The 19944-nt window shown below is 37.7% G+C and overlaps 1 protein-coding gene across 9 annotated transcripts in view; it reads right to left on the bottom strand.

Annotated features, from left to right (window-relative positions):
- Window positions 1-19944, bottom strand: part of PALM2AKAP2 (PALM2 and AKAP2 fusion) — a 248614-nt gene that overhangs the window by 23775 nt on the left and 204895 nt on the right. For 8 of the 9 annotated variants that reach the window (XM_026672320.2, XM_087957561.1, XM_026672319.2 and 5 more), the window contains one exon: window positions 2853-5223. In XM_026672320.2, coding sequence (XP_026528105.2) covers window positions 2853-5223 — 2371 coding nt within the window. Of the gene's footprint in view, window positions 1-2852; window positions 5224-12030; window positions 12054-19944 lie in introns of those variants that run through there. The other variant, XM_087957566.1, reaches the window with a different exon arrangement.

The following is a 19944-nucleotide window of genomic DNA, read 5'->3' as shown; positions in this document are numbered from 1 at the left end:
CTACACATTTAAATCCTAGCAAAGTAATATGTCCCCTTGTTAATTCTACCAGTAAATAAAAATGTGGTAATTTATTAACCAACATTCTGGCTTTTCCCCTTCAGATTTTGTGAGACACATTGAGAATATTTATTTGTTCTAAGGAACAATAGTAGCACAAGCTTAGTGAAGATGAATCCAGCTGCTTTCCCAGAACTGCTGTGATTAAAATGCAGCCAATTTATTTGGAAACGGAACTGAGATTGTTTGCAAAGCAAATACTTGCAGTTCCTGTTTCTGAAAAATTCTTCTAGCAGATGATATTAGCTTCAAAATCATGTAATTAAGGAACTTCCCATGCCTCATAGCTAATGTGCATGGAGCTATATCACGGCACTATTTTTCTGTTTCATTTATTATATGCTACATGGGAAAGAACCAAAATTAAGATTAAATACATTCTGATCTCACTAGCGTCAACAAAATTGAGCAATACCTTGGAATAGAAAGTAAAAATAGATGCAAAGTTAGACAATTCTTTACCTCCCGTTTATATGTTCTACCTTACTGTGTCTACTTACTTGTACCATAAGACTGCCAGATGAGGCTGTTTGCAATTTCATCATTCCTATTGGCTAACTAGTCACACACTATAATTAGTCCTCGATTTATGACCATAATTGAGCCCAAAATTTATGTTGCTAAGTGAGAAATTTGTTAAATGGGTTTTGCCCCATTTTATGACTTTCCTTGTCACATTTGTTAACTGAATCACTGCAGTTGTTAAATTGGTACCATGGCTGTTAAGTGAATTTGATTTCACTTTGCTCATTAGAAGGTTGCACAAGGTGATCAGATGGCCTCAAGGCACTGCAACCGTCACAAATGTGAGTCAGTTGTCAAGCATGCAAATATAAATCACATGACCATGGGGATGCTGCAATGGTCTTAAGTGTGAACAATGGTCACTTTTTTCAGTGCTGTTGTAACTTCAGTCACTAAATGAATTGTTGTAAGTCGAGGATTACCTGCTCAGAAGGCTGACTCTGTAAAATTCCTTTCTTAGGGAACTCTGAGAGGCTCCCTTGTAGATCACCCCGGACACTGAGAGTTTAAGACAGTTTTTGGACTCAGAGTGTAATGCTTATGAAAAGCATAATCTTCAATGTGCAAAGGCCACTTTTACAGAATATAAAACCTAGTTCATTTTAGGCATGTTTCAAAAATCACTCAAGATTGTGTTTTCCATTTTGGTTCCAATAGATAGCTGTGTCCTGCCCATTGGCCATTGCCCTTGATCACTGACTGTCTCTAACCTATTTGACTACAGGCTTCAAGGAAATTGAATATGAATATTAATAGGCTTGACATTTAACATTTCTCCAGTTACCCATTAAAACTTACATTTTACGTTGGTTTTTGATGTGCAGCATTTTGCTAGAACAAATTTCCATTGTCTCCTAGTCCCACAAATCTATCATTGTATCTGCCAACTGCTCTACTTTTTACCATAAATGTATGTCATTCATACTGTATGTGAAGTACATGTTACAACATACATAACAATAAAATGGACATACGTGTAGACACACATATTATTCAATGTATACTACTGAACAAACCTACATATTTCGATAAGACTGAAGATGGATGATAATACTGCAAAAACAAATCTCAAAATGTATAATATGCTAATTTTGTTTCTTTTACTATGAAATTTGATCTACCAATAAATATTGCCTCAGTTCCAGTTAAAATTTCCATTTCTTTTTGTAGCTGTCAGTAAAATTTATTTCCAAAATTGCTATCCTTGTGAGGGCTGCACAATGGCTCTATTAAGCTAAAGTTTGAATAATGTAGGACATTCTATATTCTAGCATTTTTGTAAATTCCAAATCCAAATTCCATACAAATTCAGAGTAATTTAACAAAACTGGTTAATAATTATACCTTCCCACCCCAATTTCTGTAAAATGCATAATTAACATGGATACCTTTGCCACAAGAAAGACAAAAGTGGTCTGATAACAGAACTTTTATTAGTCACAATAAGTAAATGGCATCTACAAGGTCTGACGTGGTATACCGTAGAATATACTGTATATACATAGATACAGACTTCAATGGATAGTTAGGACTGCAGAAAAAAACAATTGCAACCAGCCTGCCTTCCATTGAGGACCTGCATACTGCACGAACCAGAAAGAGGGCTGAGAAAATATCTATGGACCCCTCACATCCTGGATATAAACCGTTTCAACTTCTCCCCTCAGGAAATCACTATAGGGCATTGCATGCCAAAACGAGATACAAAGATATTTTTTTCCCCCCGTGCCATCGCTCTGCTGAAACCTAATTCCCACAGCAGTGTCTGAGGCCCAAAGATATTTACCCATGTAGTAGGCTGTGTTGCTATTATCCTTCTTATCTTCTCATCCTTCTTATCTTTCTCATATTTTCTCATATTCCCTACTATCTTCTCCTATTGGTATCTTACAATTTATTCACTTGTTATTTGTATCTTATGATTAATGATTGTAACTATGATTTATGATTGATCACCTATCACTTCGTTGTTTGTATGTATACTGAGAGCTTCTGCACCGGAGACAAATTCCTTGTGTGTCCAATCACACTTGGCCAATAAAGAATTCTAATTCTAATTCTACTCTATATTAGATGCTGGAGATTACGTCAGTTGTTTTCATGCCCAGCTGACGAACATTATGGACAAGGGTTCTACTATCAATCTAAACCAATATGCCATTTATTAATACTTGTTAAAGAAATTCTGGAACAAGAGGATTTGTACCCAAATAATCTAAAAGCAACTATCTCTTTGGCTAAGAAGACATTCAATGCTAAGTTCTTACCTGGTGCAGTTTTGTAGGATGCGGTTCGGGTGGATGGTGGAGGCGCAGTCTTTATGACAGGGTTCTGTGTTAGATGCATATCTTGTCTTTGTCTTTTTAATTCCTCCTCTCTCTGCTGGGCTGCACGTATTTCTTCTTCTATCATGGACAAAGTCCTCTGCTTCTTTGATCTTAATTTAAAAGGCCCTACTGTCACCTCTGTTTCTTGCATAGCCAGAATGGAAGCTGTGCTTCTAAGCTCAGCTGCTTCTGAATATTTGCTAAAATAGCTGACTTCTGGCTTGACTTCTTCCACACTTACGACTTGGGTGGTGTAAGCAACAGGAGATGGTTGCTTTTCCCTGAGTGCAGAATCTTGAGCTGAAGATGTCTTTGGTGTTGTATCACGTTTCTCTTGCATAGGAGATGACACTTGAGGTGGCTGAAACGTTGAGCCATGCCGGTTCTCAGAATATGGTGCCCTGTTCAGCTCTTCTTGTTCCTGCTCATTAGTTTGGCCCATGATATCCTTTGCTTGCTGATAATTCATTTTGTTCGCCTGCTCAGTGATGGCTTGTTGAATAGCACTTTGAACCAGGAGATCAGCCTGATATTCCAGCTGCTCTTCAGTGAGCACAGAGTTGACTAGTGGTGAAGAAGGAGAATAAAAACCGTGTTCACTAAGTGACTTTGGAACTTCTTGACATTCAGAAGGCGTGTTAGCTTGTGGAGTCTGGGGCAAGGAGAAATCGGTGAGGGAATTTTCTTGAAGGGGATTCATTGTTTCATTAGAGGCACCACTGTCGCTGATATTGTCCATGCTGAAGTCATTGGAAAGAGTTTCCAAAACGGTTGTATCCTGTGATCTGACAGACAATTCATCTAAACCAGAGTCCAGTTCTTCTGGAGGAGAAGAAACACTGATTGATTTTGAGAACTGATCTAATACATTCTGTTCATCATCCTTTACCACTGTAAGGACAGCTTTGGCACTTGTGAACTCATCATCATCTGACCAGATCTTGATGGCCTGAACACACTTTGTAGAGTCGCCATAAGGAGTCAGTCCTGTAGAACCACCAGAGGTATTCTGATTAATGCTGTCATCTGAGGTGAAGGACAGCTTCTCAGTATTTTTAGTAGATACCTCATTATTAGCAGCTTGTTCATATACAGCCACAGGTTTTGTTACAGAGATTGTTCGCCGGTCCATTTGGGATGGGCCTATTGGTTTATAGAATGGTTGGATAGTGAACATTTTAGGGGTCCCTGATCGCTTCAGGGCAGCTGGATTGTTTTGCTGATCTGAATTTTCCATTAACTGAAATTGTTTCCGAGCAGCTGAGAAATCTATTTGTTCTGTGACAATATCAAGTTTTTGATTTTTATCAGCTGAATCTGATGGTGCATAGGAATAGGAGGCATGCTTTACAGGCATTGATGGTGGTTGCTGCTGTTGCTGTTGTTTCTGTTTGCGTTCTTTGCACTTTTTGTGAGACTCCAAGTGTTCTTCAGCCAGCTGTTCCTCTAATGTTTTCTCTTGGGGTGGATTCCACCACTTTGCAGCTATTTCTGGATTTTTCTTGACAGCCTGGCTTCGGATGAGCTCTCGTCTCTCCTTTTCCAATTCTATTATTTCTTCGGAGGGCCTCACTTTACGCACTCTGTAATTCTCTCCTGGATTCTCTTCCTCAAAAAGCTTAGATGGCTTTTTGTCTTCCTGAAATGCTCTAAGCTCAAACTTGGCTTCTTTCTTAATGGTAGCTAATGTTAACTCCCCATCCTTGGAAGACCTTGAGCTTGTGGAAGAGCATGGGCTCCCTGGCACTTTCAAAGTGTCGCAGGGTTCCTCTTGCAATATCTCTACAAAATGGCCATTTGGTTTTAGTTTCCCAGATGCTGTATTAATTCCACTGTGCTCAAGGGTTGGAAGTGCTTGTCCACCGACTTTAATGCCATTATGCTCACTGAGTACTGGGAAATCATTAGTAATATGAACCGATGGACTAGAAGCATCCACAACAACAGGTACACTTCTCTCAGGAGAAGAGGAAGCCATCCCATTGAAGGGGTTATCAGAAGCAGAATCACAACAATTTGCTTCTAGCACCTCATCGAGATATCTGATCTCTTTAGCAACCTCACTGTCCAAAGATTCATGTCGTTCTTTCAGTCCATTGTGACTGGCAACTGTTGAAAGTAAGTGATTTTGATTGTCTGTTGCACATGTTGAGGTCCCGACTATGCTGTCTCTATGTTCTGAAACAAGAGCTTCAATTTCCATTTTGTCTTGTTCTGTTGTGCAATTACTAGCAGACTCCAAAAAATTGGCACTATAGTGGTCTTTCTCTTCTCTTAACTTTATGTCATCTCCATAGCATGTAGCTGATTTCTAAAATGGAAACAGAAAACAAAAATCAGTCATTGGAATCTGTGTAAACATTTTTTCTAATACATGATATCAAAAAGTATTTCTACATCATATGAAAAAACAAATTTTATCTCACACTTTTTTCATGTGACAAATAAAGCCTCATTATAATGATTGGGACTGCCACAATGGAAATTCAGCAAAATAATCACCGCTCTAAGTATCTCCCATCTATGCTCATTCTGATAACTACAAATTGTAATTTGCAATTGCTTGTTTTCTCACCAAAACTTTCATGTGTATGTGGTGACTGTCTTTTGCATTTAATTAACTGAAAAAGCAATCTACATTTATTTGAAGATGTCATATTCGAGCAGAGTCTTCCTTAAATTGTTGCCTTCTGAATATGTTGGGGCTGGTTAGAAATTTTGAGAGATGTAATTCCAACACATACAGAGGATGACAGGTTCAGGAATATTGGAGTCAAACATATTCATGGAACAGACAATACATCTCCACATCAATACACATCATTTCCTAACACACACTATACACAGATTATTTTTTCTCTTCTTTCTGTAATTCAAAACTACCCTGCACTGTGGAATAAGGAAGACATTTGTCCAGAAACATAAATCTTAACAACTTTTTAATGTGGTTTTCATTGCTTCAGTTTCGTGTTAAATCACCAACATTAAATTGTAATTTATTTCCAAGATAAGCTCTAATGACTGATTTGCTGCTCTTTTTAAAAGGGTTTTTATTCTTTCAAATCCACAGGAATGTTGGAAACAAGTTATGTATAGGTAGGTAAGTGGCATTCTTTGTAGATTTGAGAAGTAACGCTCCAAAAATTGAACAGAGAAAACTTCCACAGGAGGAGAGAAATCAGCAAAAGAAAGTTTGAGTCTGAAAATGGGCCAGATCACGCCAGTAGTTTGCAAAGACAAGAATTCCAGAACATTTTCCCCAATGTATTCCAATAGAAGCAGTAATGGTTTGAAATGTTGTTCATCACTCTATTCTATTCCCCTCCTTACTCACATGACTCAGAGAGAAGTTGCTGTTAAAAATCTGCTAGGCTCCCAAAACCAAGAAAGATAATGCACATGGTGATTCTCCCAACTAGATTTCTTTTTTGTTCCACACCTATAGACAGAAGCTGAAGTACTCTACCACCTACTGTACATCAAGCATATACTAGGTGGGACTGTCTTCATCCTCTTTCTCTTACACAAACTATTTCACCTGAAAGGCCTTTTGTTCCTCTGGAATGTACCCCCACTCTTGCCCAAGAATCGGCCCCACAACATTCCATCACATTACCTCTCCAGAATGGTAGGTACCTTCTGCCTTTTAAGATCATCCATCAGCAATAAAGGAACAAGCAGTCAAGAGAAATACTTTGAAATAAATCTCCTGGTTTCAAGAAGATGTTTAAGGAGATTAAGGTATTCAAGATATTTTTTGGCTTAGAACAGGAACTATGGTTTCCTTACAGTAATTGTGGGGCAGATTCCATACTCTCATTGTTAACGTCTACTAGCCTCTCCCAAAGTGCAAAATTTTCTTGCTCACAGACCAATTCTTTCAACAATAGTGGGGAAAACCTACCCTAAAGCATTTTGCTTTCGATTTTGCATTTCTAACTGAATGTACGCTATCAACAAATGTAAGGAGTTAGGTCTTGCGCTACAAGTAGTCCTCAACTTATGACCACAGTTGAGTCCAAAATTTATGTTGTTAAGTGAGCTTTGCCCCATTTTACAAATTTTCTTGCCACATTTGTTAAGTGAATCACTGTAGTTGTTAAATTAGAAATATAGTTGTTACGTAAACCTGGCTTCCCCATTGACTTTGCTTGTCAGAAGGTGGTAAAAGATGATCACATGGCTCTGGGATACTACAACCATTGCCAAATATCCAAATTTTATTCACATGACTATGGGGATGCCACAACGGTATAAGTGTAAAAAATGGTCATGTCATTTTATTGGGTGCCATTGTAACTTTGAGTGGTCACTAAATGAACTGTTGTAATACAAGGACTACTGTAAAAGAAGTCATCTTCAGTCACAAGCTGATTAGAGCTTTGATCTGCTTCTTTATGAAGGACTAGTAATTTACCTGAAATAATTTTCTTAAAAGTTTTTGACTGAACTACAATGAAAATAATTACAAAGATTCTATAGATCATTAAATATATCAAATACTAATCGATTAATATAATAAATATTTATTACTAGATAGTGATAATTTTAAATTAAAAAATAGGCATATAAAATGTTTCCTTGGTGCTGTTTTATAAAACAAGTAATTATTTTTGTTCATTAACTCAGTTTATAGTTCCTTTGATTGCTTCTACAGAACATGAAGCAAAGTTTCAAAGCTGAAAGTTCCTGCTTCTTAATGTTAGCTTTTGTGATATGAAAATATAACTCTTAACAGTCAATTCAGCATTTCTAGCATAAAACTGCAAGCCTCTGCCATTTAAATAATGTTTACTATAGTTAAACCCCACATTTCTGCCACCAAGCAATTGTATATCATGGGGAATATAATTTCATATACTTAAAAATGTGTCCATATTTCTGATACAAAATGGCAGTATTTAAAAACATGTAATTCTCCTCTTAATACCCTTGCTAACATTTCCTGGGTATGTAGTACTGCAGACAAACTTGCTTTCATTTAAACATTCACATTTCTGACACACCTGTATAGATTTTGAAACACCAGTTCAGTTTCCAGGCAATAATGCCATCAGACTATTATTTATGCAGAGTTAAACATCCCATCAATTTAAGACAAGAACAATTTTTTTGGGGGGGTGGGGGAGTATATCATAGCAAACATTAATGGAGAACATCTGACAATTGTTTGATTGTTTGATTATGGGATTACTGTTTAAAATTACTCTCTAAGTTTCTTCTCAAAAATCTTTCTGTTTGATATAGGTTTCATAAAAATGAGTTCTGCTTTTGCTCACATATACTTTAATATCAAAATTATTTATTGTTCAAGTTAAAACACAAAAATCAATAGTATAATATAGTTGACTATGAAGGCTATGCCTTAAGAAATCCATCAACAGCTAGATTCTAGAATCCATCAACTAATATACTGCATGGACTGATCACTCACCACATACAACAGGAGAAGCAGCTGAAAAAATTAGACAATTATTAGGCGCATATTATTAATTTGTGAGGGCTCACTGATGTATGTCAATCATCTGACAAACTCTGTCTCCTGTTGTAACTAAACAGATCTAATAATACCCTGTTTCTCCAACAATACGGCCTCCCCCAATAGGAAGTCCCAGCATGTTTTATAGGCATGAAATGAAATTAAGCCCCTCCCCCCAAATTAAGGCCTATATTAAAACATGCGAAATGGGGGGGAAATGGTGGGGGGGGCTTGCCGTTAGGAAGTACTTTTGTTGCACACCCAGATATGGTGCTGCCTGGGTTGACCCCGATACGAAGTGCCCCACCAACGCCGAGGTCAACATCCAAGCCATCGCCACCCACCCACCCAAAGATGCAAGAGGGGGGAATTAAGTCACCCCCAAAAAGACAGCCTAGCCATTTTTTCAGGGCTCAAAAAAAAAAAAAATAAGACCCAGCCTTATTATATGAGAAACACGGTAGTACATTTCATTCAACATTAATACTTGAATAAGAAAAAGCCATTGCATGTTCATCTTCCATGCAAGCCAAGCCATTATAGTTTCCAGAAACTCTGTTATCATTTGAATTATATCAGAGGAGACAAGGCATAATGAACAAAGAAAGTTAAGGTTAATTAAAATTTTGTCCTAAATATCGTTTACAAAATTTCAAAATTTGCTTTCAAATAATGGATGAAGACTGGGTTGGCAATTCTCAGATGATAAAATTTTCAGAAAATTGGGCAGTTTTACTCGGAGGTCTTGTGGATACACGCCATGAGATGAGGCAATCTAAAAAGTTACTGGCAATTGCTAAAGTAATTCTTAACATTATTTTAAAGTGGATCACAATGTTGCTCTGCCAATGTCTGGTTTACGGGAAAACTTATTTTAGGTCATACATGCCTAGATGATGTCCAGAAGAAGAAGATAGAAAGATTTTTTTATATAAAAAATCCAAGAAGGATGCCAGGTAATTCTAGAATTTAGTCCCCTCTCCTCTAATTGTATCCAACCCAAAATGTTATTGGAATCCAAACATTGGCTTGTAAATGTCTGCATATTGGGAGACCATAAAATTTGAAGAACCAAAATTATAAACAAGTATTTAATTTTTGTTCTCAAAATTATTAATTTCTAAAATTAATTTTCAGTAGTGTAGATTCTCCTGAAAGCAGGGAAAAGAGAACACTTGCTAAGCACAGAGAAAATATACATCATTATCCTAGTTTCAGCATAAAATGACCTACTAAAGAACAGCAGATGTTGCTATCTAACCTTGTTTACTGACATGATTGATTTTATTTACTTATTAAAATCTGAGGTCAGTTTTTTCACAATTTCTATTTTTAGCACACAAAGGGCAAAGGCTTCAAAAGTAACCAATGTAAGCTCCTACCAAAGAAAATCACAAACAGCATGTTCATGACATAACTATCTCACATATATTCCTAATTACCTACAATCAGGGCATGCAATCTGACATTACATAACTGCTGAAATATATGCCATTATTATTAGCATTATAACAGTCTTTTCTAATTAAACATGTGTTTTCACGTAATGTATAACAAATTAAGGAAAATAATTGCTGAAACTCTGGTGCTTTCAGTTACCCAAATGCGGCTGGGAGAGAGGAAGAAAAATGAAACTGAAGGAATCCAGAAAATAAAGAGCAGATATTTGAAAAATATATTTAGTATAGCACTGAACGAAGGGACTTACGACCAGTCCCTGATTACACTCTTCCCAAAAATGACAATTCTGGGGCATTTGGCAGCCTGACACACTCAACACTGTAGAAATGCTTCAACTCCCTTGACTGATCTATCCTCCCAACATCTATGCTCTTTTGGCCTTGTGCTCCGTGGCCCCTGGTACTAACCAGCATACCTACTCTGACCCTTTGTGAAGCAGCTGCACAAGGCTATTTTCTCAAGTTGCCCATGGCGGTTTCTTGCAAGACCTCGGCTATATGACCTCACTGGGGCAGGCGCAGCTCATCAACACCAGAAGCAGGAAGATGGGAAAGATCAACGAGTGCAGAGAAACAGGGGCCTCTGAGTTTAGGACGGTGATTGTGGCTGGGACGGCTCAGGTTACAGAACGTATCAGGTTACAGAATGTATTCTTTTTGAATATCACCATAGTTTCAAATTTTTTGACCATGTGGGTGGAGGGCAGAGTGGTGCTGTTGACAAGTCAGAATAAGTTAGGAGTCTCTTTAAATCCCAACTTGTATTGTTCAACAGAGACGGGGATCATAGAATGATGATAGAAACCAGTTCGTGAAGGGGAAACTACATTTTCTTCTTGCAAGGATGCTGGTATTTTTATTTTTTGCATGCTATTGGCATATCTGGGCTACAGTACACGACACACTATACAAGATCAATTAGCATTATAAACTATGGCTGATTCACAATGTTTTCTCATTATATAGCTTAACAATTAGCTATCCATTTTCCTCACCATTCAATTTAGTGGAGGCATGATTAAGAAACTATTCCTCCCATTCTTGGATGGGCAAAATGAATGAAAGGAATTCTAATGAATACTGCAAGGCGTTCCCTTCTTCTGTCTAACCCATTCCTTTATTTTCCCACAAACACTCATGGATTTTCCATTTCCTGTTGAAAAGCTACCAGTGAAGCTCTATACACATATTTGGAGTATGAGGTTATTTAACTGATCAACATTTTTTTATCAATGTTGCTTCAGATGGAAAAGATGAGGATAAGGACACAATAATAACCCAAAACACAAGTGTTTGTAAAAACTTGATAAGATAGTTTGAAACCCATTTAACAGCACAATTTGAAATCAGGATCTCCCCCCCATCCCTGCACTTATTACCTATGCCCAACTCCAAAGTTTACAGCATAGGAAAGCAAAGAAAGACTGGATAATTTAATGCAATACAAACACAACTTCAGTAAAATAATACACAAAGACAATATTATTCTAGTTAAAACAATTAGATTAGACAGAGTCCCATACAGACATATTTGCTAACACCATTAGAAATGCTCATATCTAGGCCATGGTAAGAAACAACTCAAGGTAATTGTTGCTTATGAATTATACTACAAGAAAAAGAAGGGAGTTATTGCATTTAGCGCATTAAATCAACTGCTGGTTAAAAAGGAAACTGTTTTAAATAGCACAGTAAGGCAATACAGTGTGGGAAAGCATATAAAGAAATGGCTGTGAAAACTAAGTGGCTAAGCTTACACGAGGAATCTCAAACAAATATAGATGCATTTGTTTTATGTCTTTTGAAAAGACAGAAAGAGCCACATGATTCTGTAGTTAACTTGAAGCATATTATGCTGCATTGCAGCAAAAGAATGAGGTCCTTGTAAGATTTTCAGGAATAGATCTGTAACCATTTAGGGGGTAAACATTAAAAAAAAACATACTACGGCATATACTGTGCTGATGTGATATATTTTCTTCACTCGTGACATGCCACTTAGAGTTATTTTGAGGAAGCTCAGGGGGAAATTCTGTAAGTGGTTCAATTGAAAAAAAAAAATCATTAAAGTTTCCACACATTAAGTACAATTTGCAACAGAGAAGACACACGTTCTACAAAACTTCAACCACCGTGTTTTGATTTTAAGAATTCCTTGAAGAAGGGGAAAAGAGCTTACCTTATTTCTCATGTAATCTTTGAAGCAGAGGTATGTATCCCTTTACCGCTACAAAAGCTTCTTTTCTTAGCCCATCAAAATCAAATTCCTTCCCTGCCTCCTTATGGGACAGTGATGTCAGTAGGCTGGTTTATCAAAAGGCCACAAGAGCAAATGAGCAGAAACTTTCTCCTCACTCTCATACAATGGGATATTAGGAATCAAATGTCAGCTACGTCTATAGTGCAGCACAGTGGGAAGGTTTAGCCTGAACACTGTGACACTGCCATTATTTTATGCATCTCATGTGGGACACCACTGCTGCTATGTGAAGCAACATAACCTTTCTAGTTGTAACAAAAAAAAAGGAAAAGAAACAAAGGAACTAAAAAACTTAAATGTTAAAGTTTGAAAGGACAAAGCTACAGGGTCAATGATACACACACACATTCTTCTAGGTTTATTGTCTATGCTTTTGGTTAGTAGAGTATTATTAATCCATGTAACTTTAAAATATGTAAAATTATGTCCAGAAGTCTATAAGGTGCTTTTTAATGCACCTATCCGCCATTCGAGTAGTTTGTAATTTGTGAAATGACAGTCTTGTCATATGTGATTAATATAAATAATCTCCAGATAACTAGTTACACTAAAATAAAATTTACATTAAAACAAAACAAAAACAACAAAAAAGAAAATCTTTCTTTCACATTACTTAAGAATACTTATGAATAAATATAAAATATTACTTAAGAATAATTTTCATGATTACTTCTATAATTGAATACATCTTTAAAAAAGGATTGAAGTGCACAATTAATTTTATATTTGCATCTGCTTCTCCATATCGCCATGACTGACTTTCTGATTGTTAATGATTTTGTTGAGTATCTATATGTCCTAAATAATGACATGAGAGCATTTTGCAAACAACACTTAAAACACTAAGTTTTACCACATTTCAGTTTTTAAAAGATTAGATGAGATCACAGATCAGAAACAATCAGAAAAAAATATACTAGTTAGGTGAGGATCCATTTTTAATCAAAATCTTACTGGGTGTAATTTTCATGCCCTACATAATCATTATTATTTGTCCATTGGTATTAAATTAAAATAGAAATCAAAACGTTCATTTTAGAGCCAATGAGAGTTCCTCCCACCAAAATGTTAATTGCTACAATGACTATGGGAGGGAGCAGAGAGCTGTCTATTGAATACAGCTCTTCCACAAATAATTCATTTATTTCCCGCTCTCCAAGTTTCTGCCTTCTCTTCTGTTTCCTTCTGCTCTTTTATCCCATGTATAGAAAGGCAAGTCTACATACATGTATTATATTTTGCATTGTTTAAGATTGCTTGCAATGTTTGCATTATCAAAGGAAGACTCATACAATTTAATTCCACCTTCTCAACCTACTGCCCTCCAAGATTGCTGGATTATCATAAATTACACCCCTCAGAACCATGCAGCCGTCTGCCACTGGATGTTGTCTTGATGAATGATGGACCTGCAATGCACATCAGGGCCACTCATCAAGCTGAAGACTGATGTAAACATATTAATTTACACCGCTTCTCAGTTCTTAATTTTTAGATCCATATTCCCCAGCTTGGTTGCCTCATGGTCTCCTGATACAGTTGATGACAACAACGTAATCACACCTGAAAGGAATGGTCATAAAGCCAACTCATGGATCACTATGGACTGGTTTTGCAAAAAAAAAAAAAAAAAAAACCCTCACAAGTAAATGCCAGGCTTTGGCAAAATCTGCGTAAAACACCATCATGTGACTCTAGGATGCTGCAGATGAGGTCAATTGCTGAGCACCCATAGTGCAATCATGTGACCTCAAAGGGACTGAACTCTGTCAGAACTTTGAATCTGGGTTGTGAATATCCCAGATAGGTCCATAGGATCTTTGAATGGTTGCTATGCTACCAGTAGTAAGTTGAGGACTATCTGTATAATCAAGTTCTTCATATATAATCAAGTTCTTCATTGCCACACTCAATTTTAATGTATTTTTATGTTATCCTCATCTGCCATGTTCAACTTTAATCCGCATTGTTAAAAAAATTGCTTTTGCCTAGTGAGTAACCATACTTTAAAAGTTTGGTTTGAAGATGTCAGACATCACTTTTGTTTCCATCTCATGGCTTGAGACTGTTACTTCCATTGAAGGACATCATTGTTAGGTTGTGATTAGGATATTAGCTGGTATTAATCTGGCTCTGTTTTTAAGTAACCATGCCCTTTTCATCTCTCCAATTACTCAGTAGTAGGCTTCAGGACCCAAGACAAGGTACTAGCAGTTTCCTAACAGTTATCAAGCTTTTAGTAGCTGACTCAACTGTCAACAAGATTCTCACAGAGTTTCCTTTAACTAGATCTTCTGAAAGAGAGTGGGATATGGTTACAGTAATTCTGTAATGGATTATTTTCCCTTTAGAATCCAATTTATCTTTTGTTACGAACAGCGTTTCTGTGAACTGGTGAGCTGGCTGTTCTTTTCCCAGGCTAGCTAAGGAATTTGCAGATGCCTGTTGTTTCCCCAAATATTTCCTAAACATCAGGCTGTGAATTCCCCTTGTATAGAAAACAAACGGTGGCCCCTTAATAACTTTCTGTAGGCCAACAAAAGATCTAATTTTTAAGCTAGTGGGGAGAGAGATCTGTCTCTCCAGTGCAATGTGGGAAATCTTTGCTTGCATTAGTATTTGCTTTACCATCCAATGATCAGTATCTTTACCTAAACACTGAAAAAACAAGGCAAAAGTTTATTGTCATCTATCAGAAATATATTTCCTTCATTAGGAGACAAATCACGGTCAAAGTAGTAATCTTGAAAAACGTAGCAAAATAAAGGTAAAAAGCATTTTCAATTGTTCCATACAGTTGTTAGGATGTTTAATAGGTGGAAATGTACGAAACGGTTATCAACTGGAAAGACTGTCCTCAAAACTATGTTTTATACATAAAAAGAGAGAGACTTCTATGCTTATGCTCAATTTAGGGATCTTTTGCACAGAAACATGGAGGTCAGGCTAAAATGGCTGTTTGGCGCAAAACAAACCTGTCTACTTTATTGCCTTTTGAATTGCTTCTGAATTACACTCTTCAGTTTTTATTGTATTTTAAGATAGGGCCTCTTTGTAAATCTTCTTTTGTGCACAATTCTGCTGTCACTGGATACAGGACAGTTAAATTTCTTTTAACCAATTTGGTTGCTGCTACTGCTGAATGTAATCATTATACATAACCAAGACATGTATATTCTTTTGTTTGCCTTCTAATAATTGCATGGGTGACCATATTAACATGTTGGTTCTTAATATTTTGGATAAACAAATGGGCAGATCAGTATTTATAGATTACAAATAAATCTATCACTACTATTTTCAAATACTCTGCTAAAATTACAAATTTATTTAGCGTGTGGCATATCATACATGGACTGACAATACATGTTAAAATTTCACCTAGATTAGTAAAACACAATAAAGTGTAAATGTTAAAAAAAAACACCTATGTTCAAATACCAATGTCTAGGCCATCTAATGCAGCATATTTTACACTAAAAAAACAGATACTGAACTGGTGTATGCCCTCTATTTACAACCAGCCATGAAATAATGAAAAATAAATGGGACAGGAAAAGTACGACACCCACAACACATGCTTGCTCTCAGCCCAACTCATCTCATCTTGTTATTATGGGGAAAATAAGAGGAGGAAAGAGTATTAGGTATGTTTGCCACCTTGAATTATTTATAAAAATAATGCAGGCAGGCAGGAAACAAACAAACAAAGAAAGAAATAATAGTTTGTATAAACAGGAAAAGAGAAAAAAACCCTCATCATTGCCCTTGTAAAATAAAAGGAAGGAAAAAAAGAGGTCAAATGTTCAATAAATTCAATAACTGAAATTAAGTTTTATGATGGAAACTATATTTTAATGACATAGGAAAACTATCCAACTAGATTTTTCTTTGGTTAGTTTACTAGAAACACATATAACAACAAAGAAAATTCTAAAAATGTGTGCCTATAATCTGATCTTATAAACTAAAACAAATGTTTCTGATCTCAAAAGATGCCAAGTGTTTACCAAACAGCTAACCCACTGAGTTATGCAATGACAGAAATATGCCAGATTCCTTTCCTTAAAATATAGATCAGGGTATTTTTAAAATCATTGCTGGCTGCAGCAAAACCTGTTTGTTTTATCAACAAAGCTACAAATAAATGTGCTATACAATCCCACGATTGTTTGAATAGTTTAAAAGAAACACTCTAAAGTAAAAGAGGAGGGAAGAATCTGTATGATAAATGAATAATAACCCATAGTTGTTTGCTAATAAACCCCACTATGTATAATGAAACATCTCTGTAAATTATTTGCTTACAATTAAAATAAAGACAAATAGTGATATAAAATTTCCAGAAAAAAATTGAACCTGGGAAAAAATTGTACTTTTTTCAGGATTTTTTTTTAAATGGGGGGGAGAATTTGAAAAATCTGTAGTGCTTCAATGTTTTAAGTACTGCAAGTCTTCTAATTACCAGAAAACATGAATGAAGCACAGCAATATACACACACGATATAACATTGCATTTATTATTCTAATAGAAAAGTTTCACTGAAGTCTTTCTTAGTGTTTCCAGAAAAAGTTCTGTCTTTTTTTTTTTTTCAAAAGGTGGTGAGACCTGAAGCAAAAATGGATGTTCCTTCCCAATTCTAAAAACTTTTTTCCCTCTTGAGCCTTCTCATTTATAGTCAAGGACTACACTTTGGATGAGGGCAAAGGGCACAGTAGGCAGGATGACAGGATAAAGTGGTTGTAATCAGGATTTGCTACATTTTCCCTCTTAGAAGATGTGGCGTTTGGAAAAGACCGAGCTGAAGTCTTCACTCCGTGTTTCCGTGTTTCCAGCGGGAACACGGACCATTCCTATTGGCTGATGCCATTTGACAGCCGGCTATAAAAGGGAGCTGTCAAACGGCATCAGTTGTTGTCCGCCAGCTGGTTGCCTTGTTAGCACGGCAGCCGTGGCAACCCTTTATTGCTACAATAAAGTAAAAAGCTGAAGTTCGCTCCGTGTCTGCCTCAGGTTATTCCGCTGCTCTACAACACTGCCGACGAGGGTGGATACATATAAGAGGCAACTGGGCAAAGAATCGCTGAGCGAAGTCACTACAAAAAGAGCCGAAGTCACTACCGAGCTGTATGTCACTTTAAGAGCTACTGTCACTATTCGCGAGCGCGAATTTCAACTTTCCTCGAAAGATCCAGCACCGATGAGTCGAGATGACTTCGGACCCTGCATTCCCGCCTTTCAGACTGACAGCGGAAACATGGGAGTCCTACAGAAACCGATTTGACTGTTTCCTAGATGCCATAGACCTTGCTGACATTTCCGACCATAGGAAAAAGTCCTACTTTTTAAGTTTTTGCGGAGCCACTGTGTTTGACATTGCTACGGCATTATTGGCTCCACGTTCAATTAAGACTGTTCCATGGGAAGAATTGCAGGAAATTCTTTCCAGCCACTATTCCCCTAAGCCATCCCGAATTGCCAGGCGTCATGATTTTAGAAGACAGATTCAGGCTGAGGGAGAGACTGAGGGAGAGACATGGCTGCCCTACGAACAGCTGCCTTGCATTGTGGGTTTAGAGACTATCTGGATGACATGTTATTAGACCAACTAGTTTGTGGAGTCAGGGATTTAAGGCTACAAAGGCATCTTTTGGCTAAAGGGGATTTAACCCTTAAATTAGCAATTGAAGAGTCTCAAGCTGCTGAACTATCAGCACTTTCAGCAGCAGAAATTCAGGGAAATCCAATTAGCCAGGGCAGCTCAGCTATCCATCAGGATGAAGCCTCCTCAGAAGAAGGCTATGAAGAGGCTAATGATGTAAATCGCCCCAGGCAGCAAAAAACCAGTCAAAGGGAGAACAGGCCAAACCCCAATCTACCTCCACGGCCTCAGCCCATTTGTCTAAGCTGTGGGGGAAACCACCTCAGGGCATCCTGCAAGTTCAGGGATGCCATTTGTCTAAAATGCCAGAGGAAGGGTGATTTAGCCAGGATCTGTCAAGCAGGAAAGACTTTTGCCCAAAAGCCTCAAACAACTCAACATTTCCAAAAACAAGTTGAAGACTGTTTTACCTGCTATCAAGCCAAGCTGACTAACAAAGGCTCTAACAAAATCACTGTTTTTGTTTCTATAGAAGGGAAACCTTGCAGGATGGAGGTTGACACAGGCTCAGCACTGTCCATCATCTCATGGAGCACCTTGAAACAACTACTTCCCAGAATGGCTAAGAAGAAGCTTCATGGCTGCCAGTTACGTATGGCTACGTGACTACCAAGGCAGAACCATCCCAGTCATCGGAAAAGGCAAGTTTTTTGTACAATTTCAAAATTTTAAAGGTCACTTGCCTTTAGTGGTAGTGGATGGTGCCCTCCCTAGCCTGTTGGGATTAGACTGGTTCCCTGCCCTTGGCCTCCATGTAACCGGAATCCACTCTATTTCAAATGCTGAAGTGGATACCTTGTTTAATGACTATGCTGATGTGTTCAGCGAGGGGCTGGGCTGTTATTCAGGAACCCCAATATCTTTCAACTTGGACCCTCAGGCAGTACCAATCCGTTTAAAGCCTCGAAGGGTACCTTTTGCAATCCGTCCCAAATTAGACATGGAGCTTGACAAATTAATTAAACAGGGTTTATTAGAGCCTGTGGACTTCGCAAAATGGGAAACTCCAATAGTGACACCCCTGAAGAAAGATGGTAGCGTAAGAATCTGCGCGGATTACAAGACGTCATTGAACAAATATTTACAAATCAGCGCTTATCCAGTCCCTGTTATCCAGCACCTACTACATTCTTTTGAGCCAGGAACCATTTTTGCGAAATTAGACATGTCACAGGTCTATCAACAGTTCCCGTTGATGACACAGCCGCTGAACTACAAACTATTGTAATGCACAGGGGGCGCTTTCAAATGTAGGTGCCTCCAATTTGGCGTAAGTGTGGCCCCAGGAATTTTCCAATCCTTAATGGAAAGACTTCTTCAAGGATTACCGGGTCTAATTCCATATTTTGATGACATTTTAATATCTGCCCCTGACAAGCCTCAGTTACTGCAAAGAGTCAGAGGAGTCCTCGATCGTTTCAGAAAGCATGTTCTTAAGTTAAAGAAAGACAAGTGCACTATTGCCACCCCACAGGTAGAATTTTTGGGATACAGAATTGACACCTCTGGTATTCACCCAATCGAATCCAAAGTAAGGGCTATTCACGAGGCACCCATGCCAACTAACAAAACTGAGCTCCAGGCCTTTTTAGGACTTCTTAACTTTTACGCTTCATTTTTGCCACATAAAGCTTCTGTTGCAGAGCCTCTGCACAGACTCTTGGATAAGCAATCCCCCTGGCACTGGGGACCTAGGGAAGCCCATGCCTTCCATGCTGTGAAATCATTACTTACATCCGATGCTGTCCTGATCCAATTTAATGAACATTTACCTTAAGTTTTAGCAGCAGATGCTTCTCCCTTTGGCATAGGTGCTGTTTTAAGTCATAGACTGCCTAACGGTTCTGAGGCACCCATTGCCTTTTTCTCCAGAACTTTTTCCCCAGCTGAGCACAACTACAGCCAAATTGACAAGGAGGCTTTGGCTGCAGTTGCTTCTGTCAAAAAATTCCATGAGTTTCTATATGGACACTATTTCGAGTTGATTACAGATCACAAGCCTCTGTTAGGCCTTCTGTCAGGTGAAAGACAAACTCCTCAGATTTTGTCTCCAAGGATGACCAGGTGGACCTTATTTCTGGCTGCCTATTCCTATACCCTGGTTCATCGACCTGGCAAGAGTCTATGCCACGCTGATGCTCTTAGTTGCTGCCCCCTGCCTGTTCCTGTG

Source organism: Notechis scutatus, chromosome 2, assembly GCF_049901735.1.
Source record: "Notechis scutatus isolate UNSWTSFEM ecotype Mainland chromosome 2, rNotScu1.2, whole genome shotgun sequence".
In the NCBI taxonomy this organism is placed as follows: Eukaryota; Metazoa; Chordata; class Lepidosauria; order Squamata; family Elapidae; genus Notechis; species Notechis scutatus.
The sequence above is the reverse complement of the archived record's forward strand: the minus strand, read 5'-3'. Positions and strand labels throughout refer to the sequence as shown.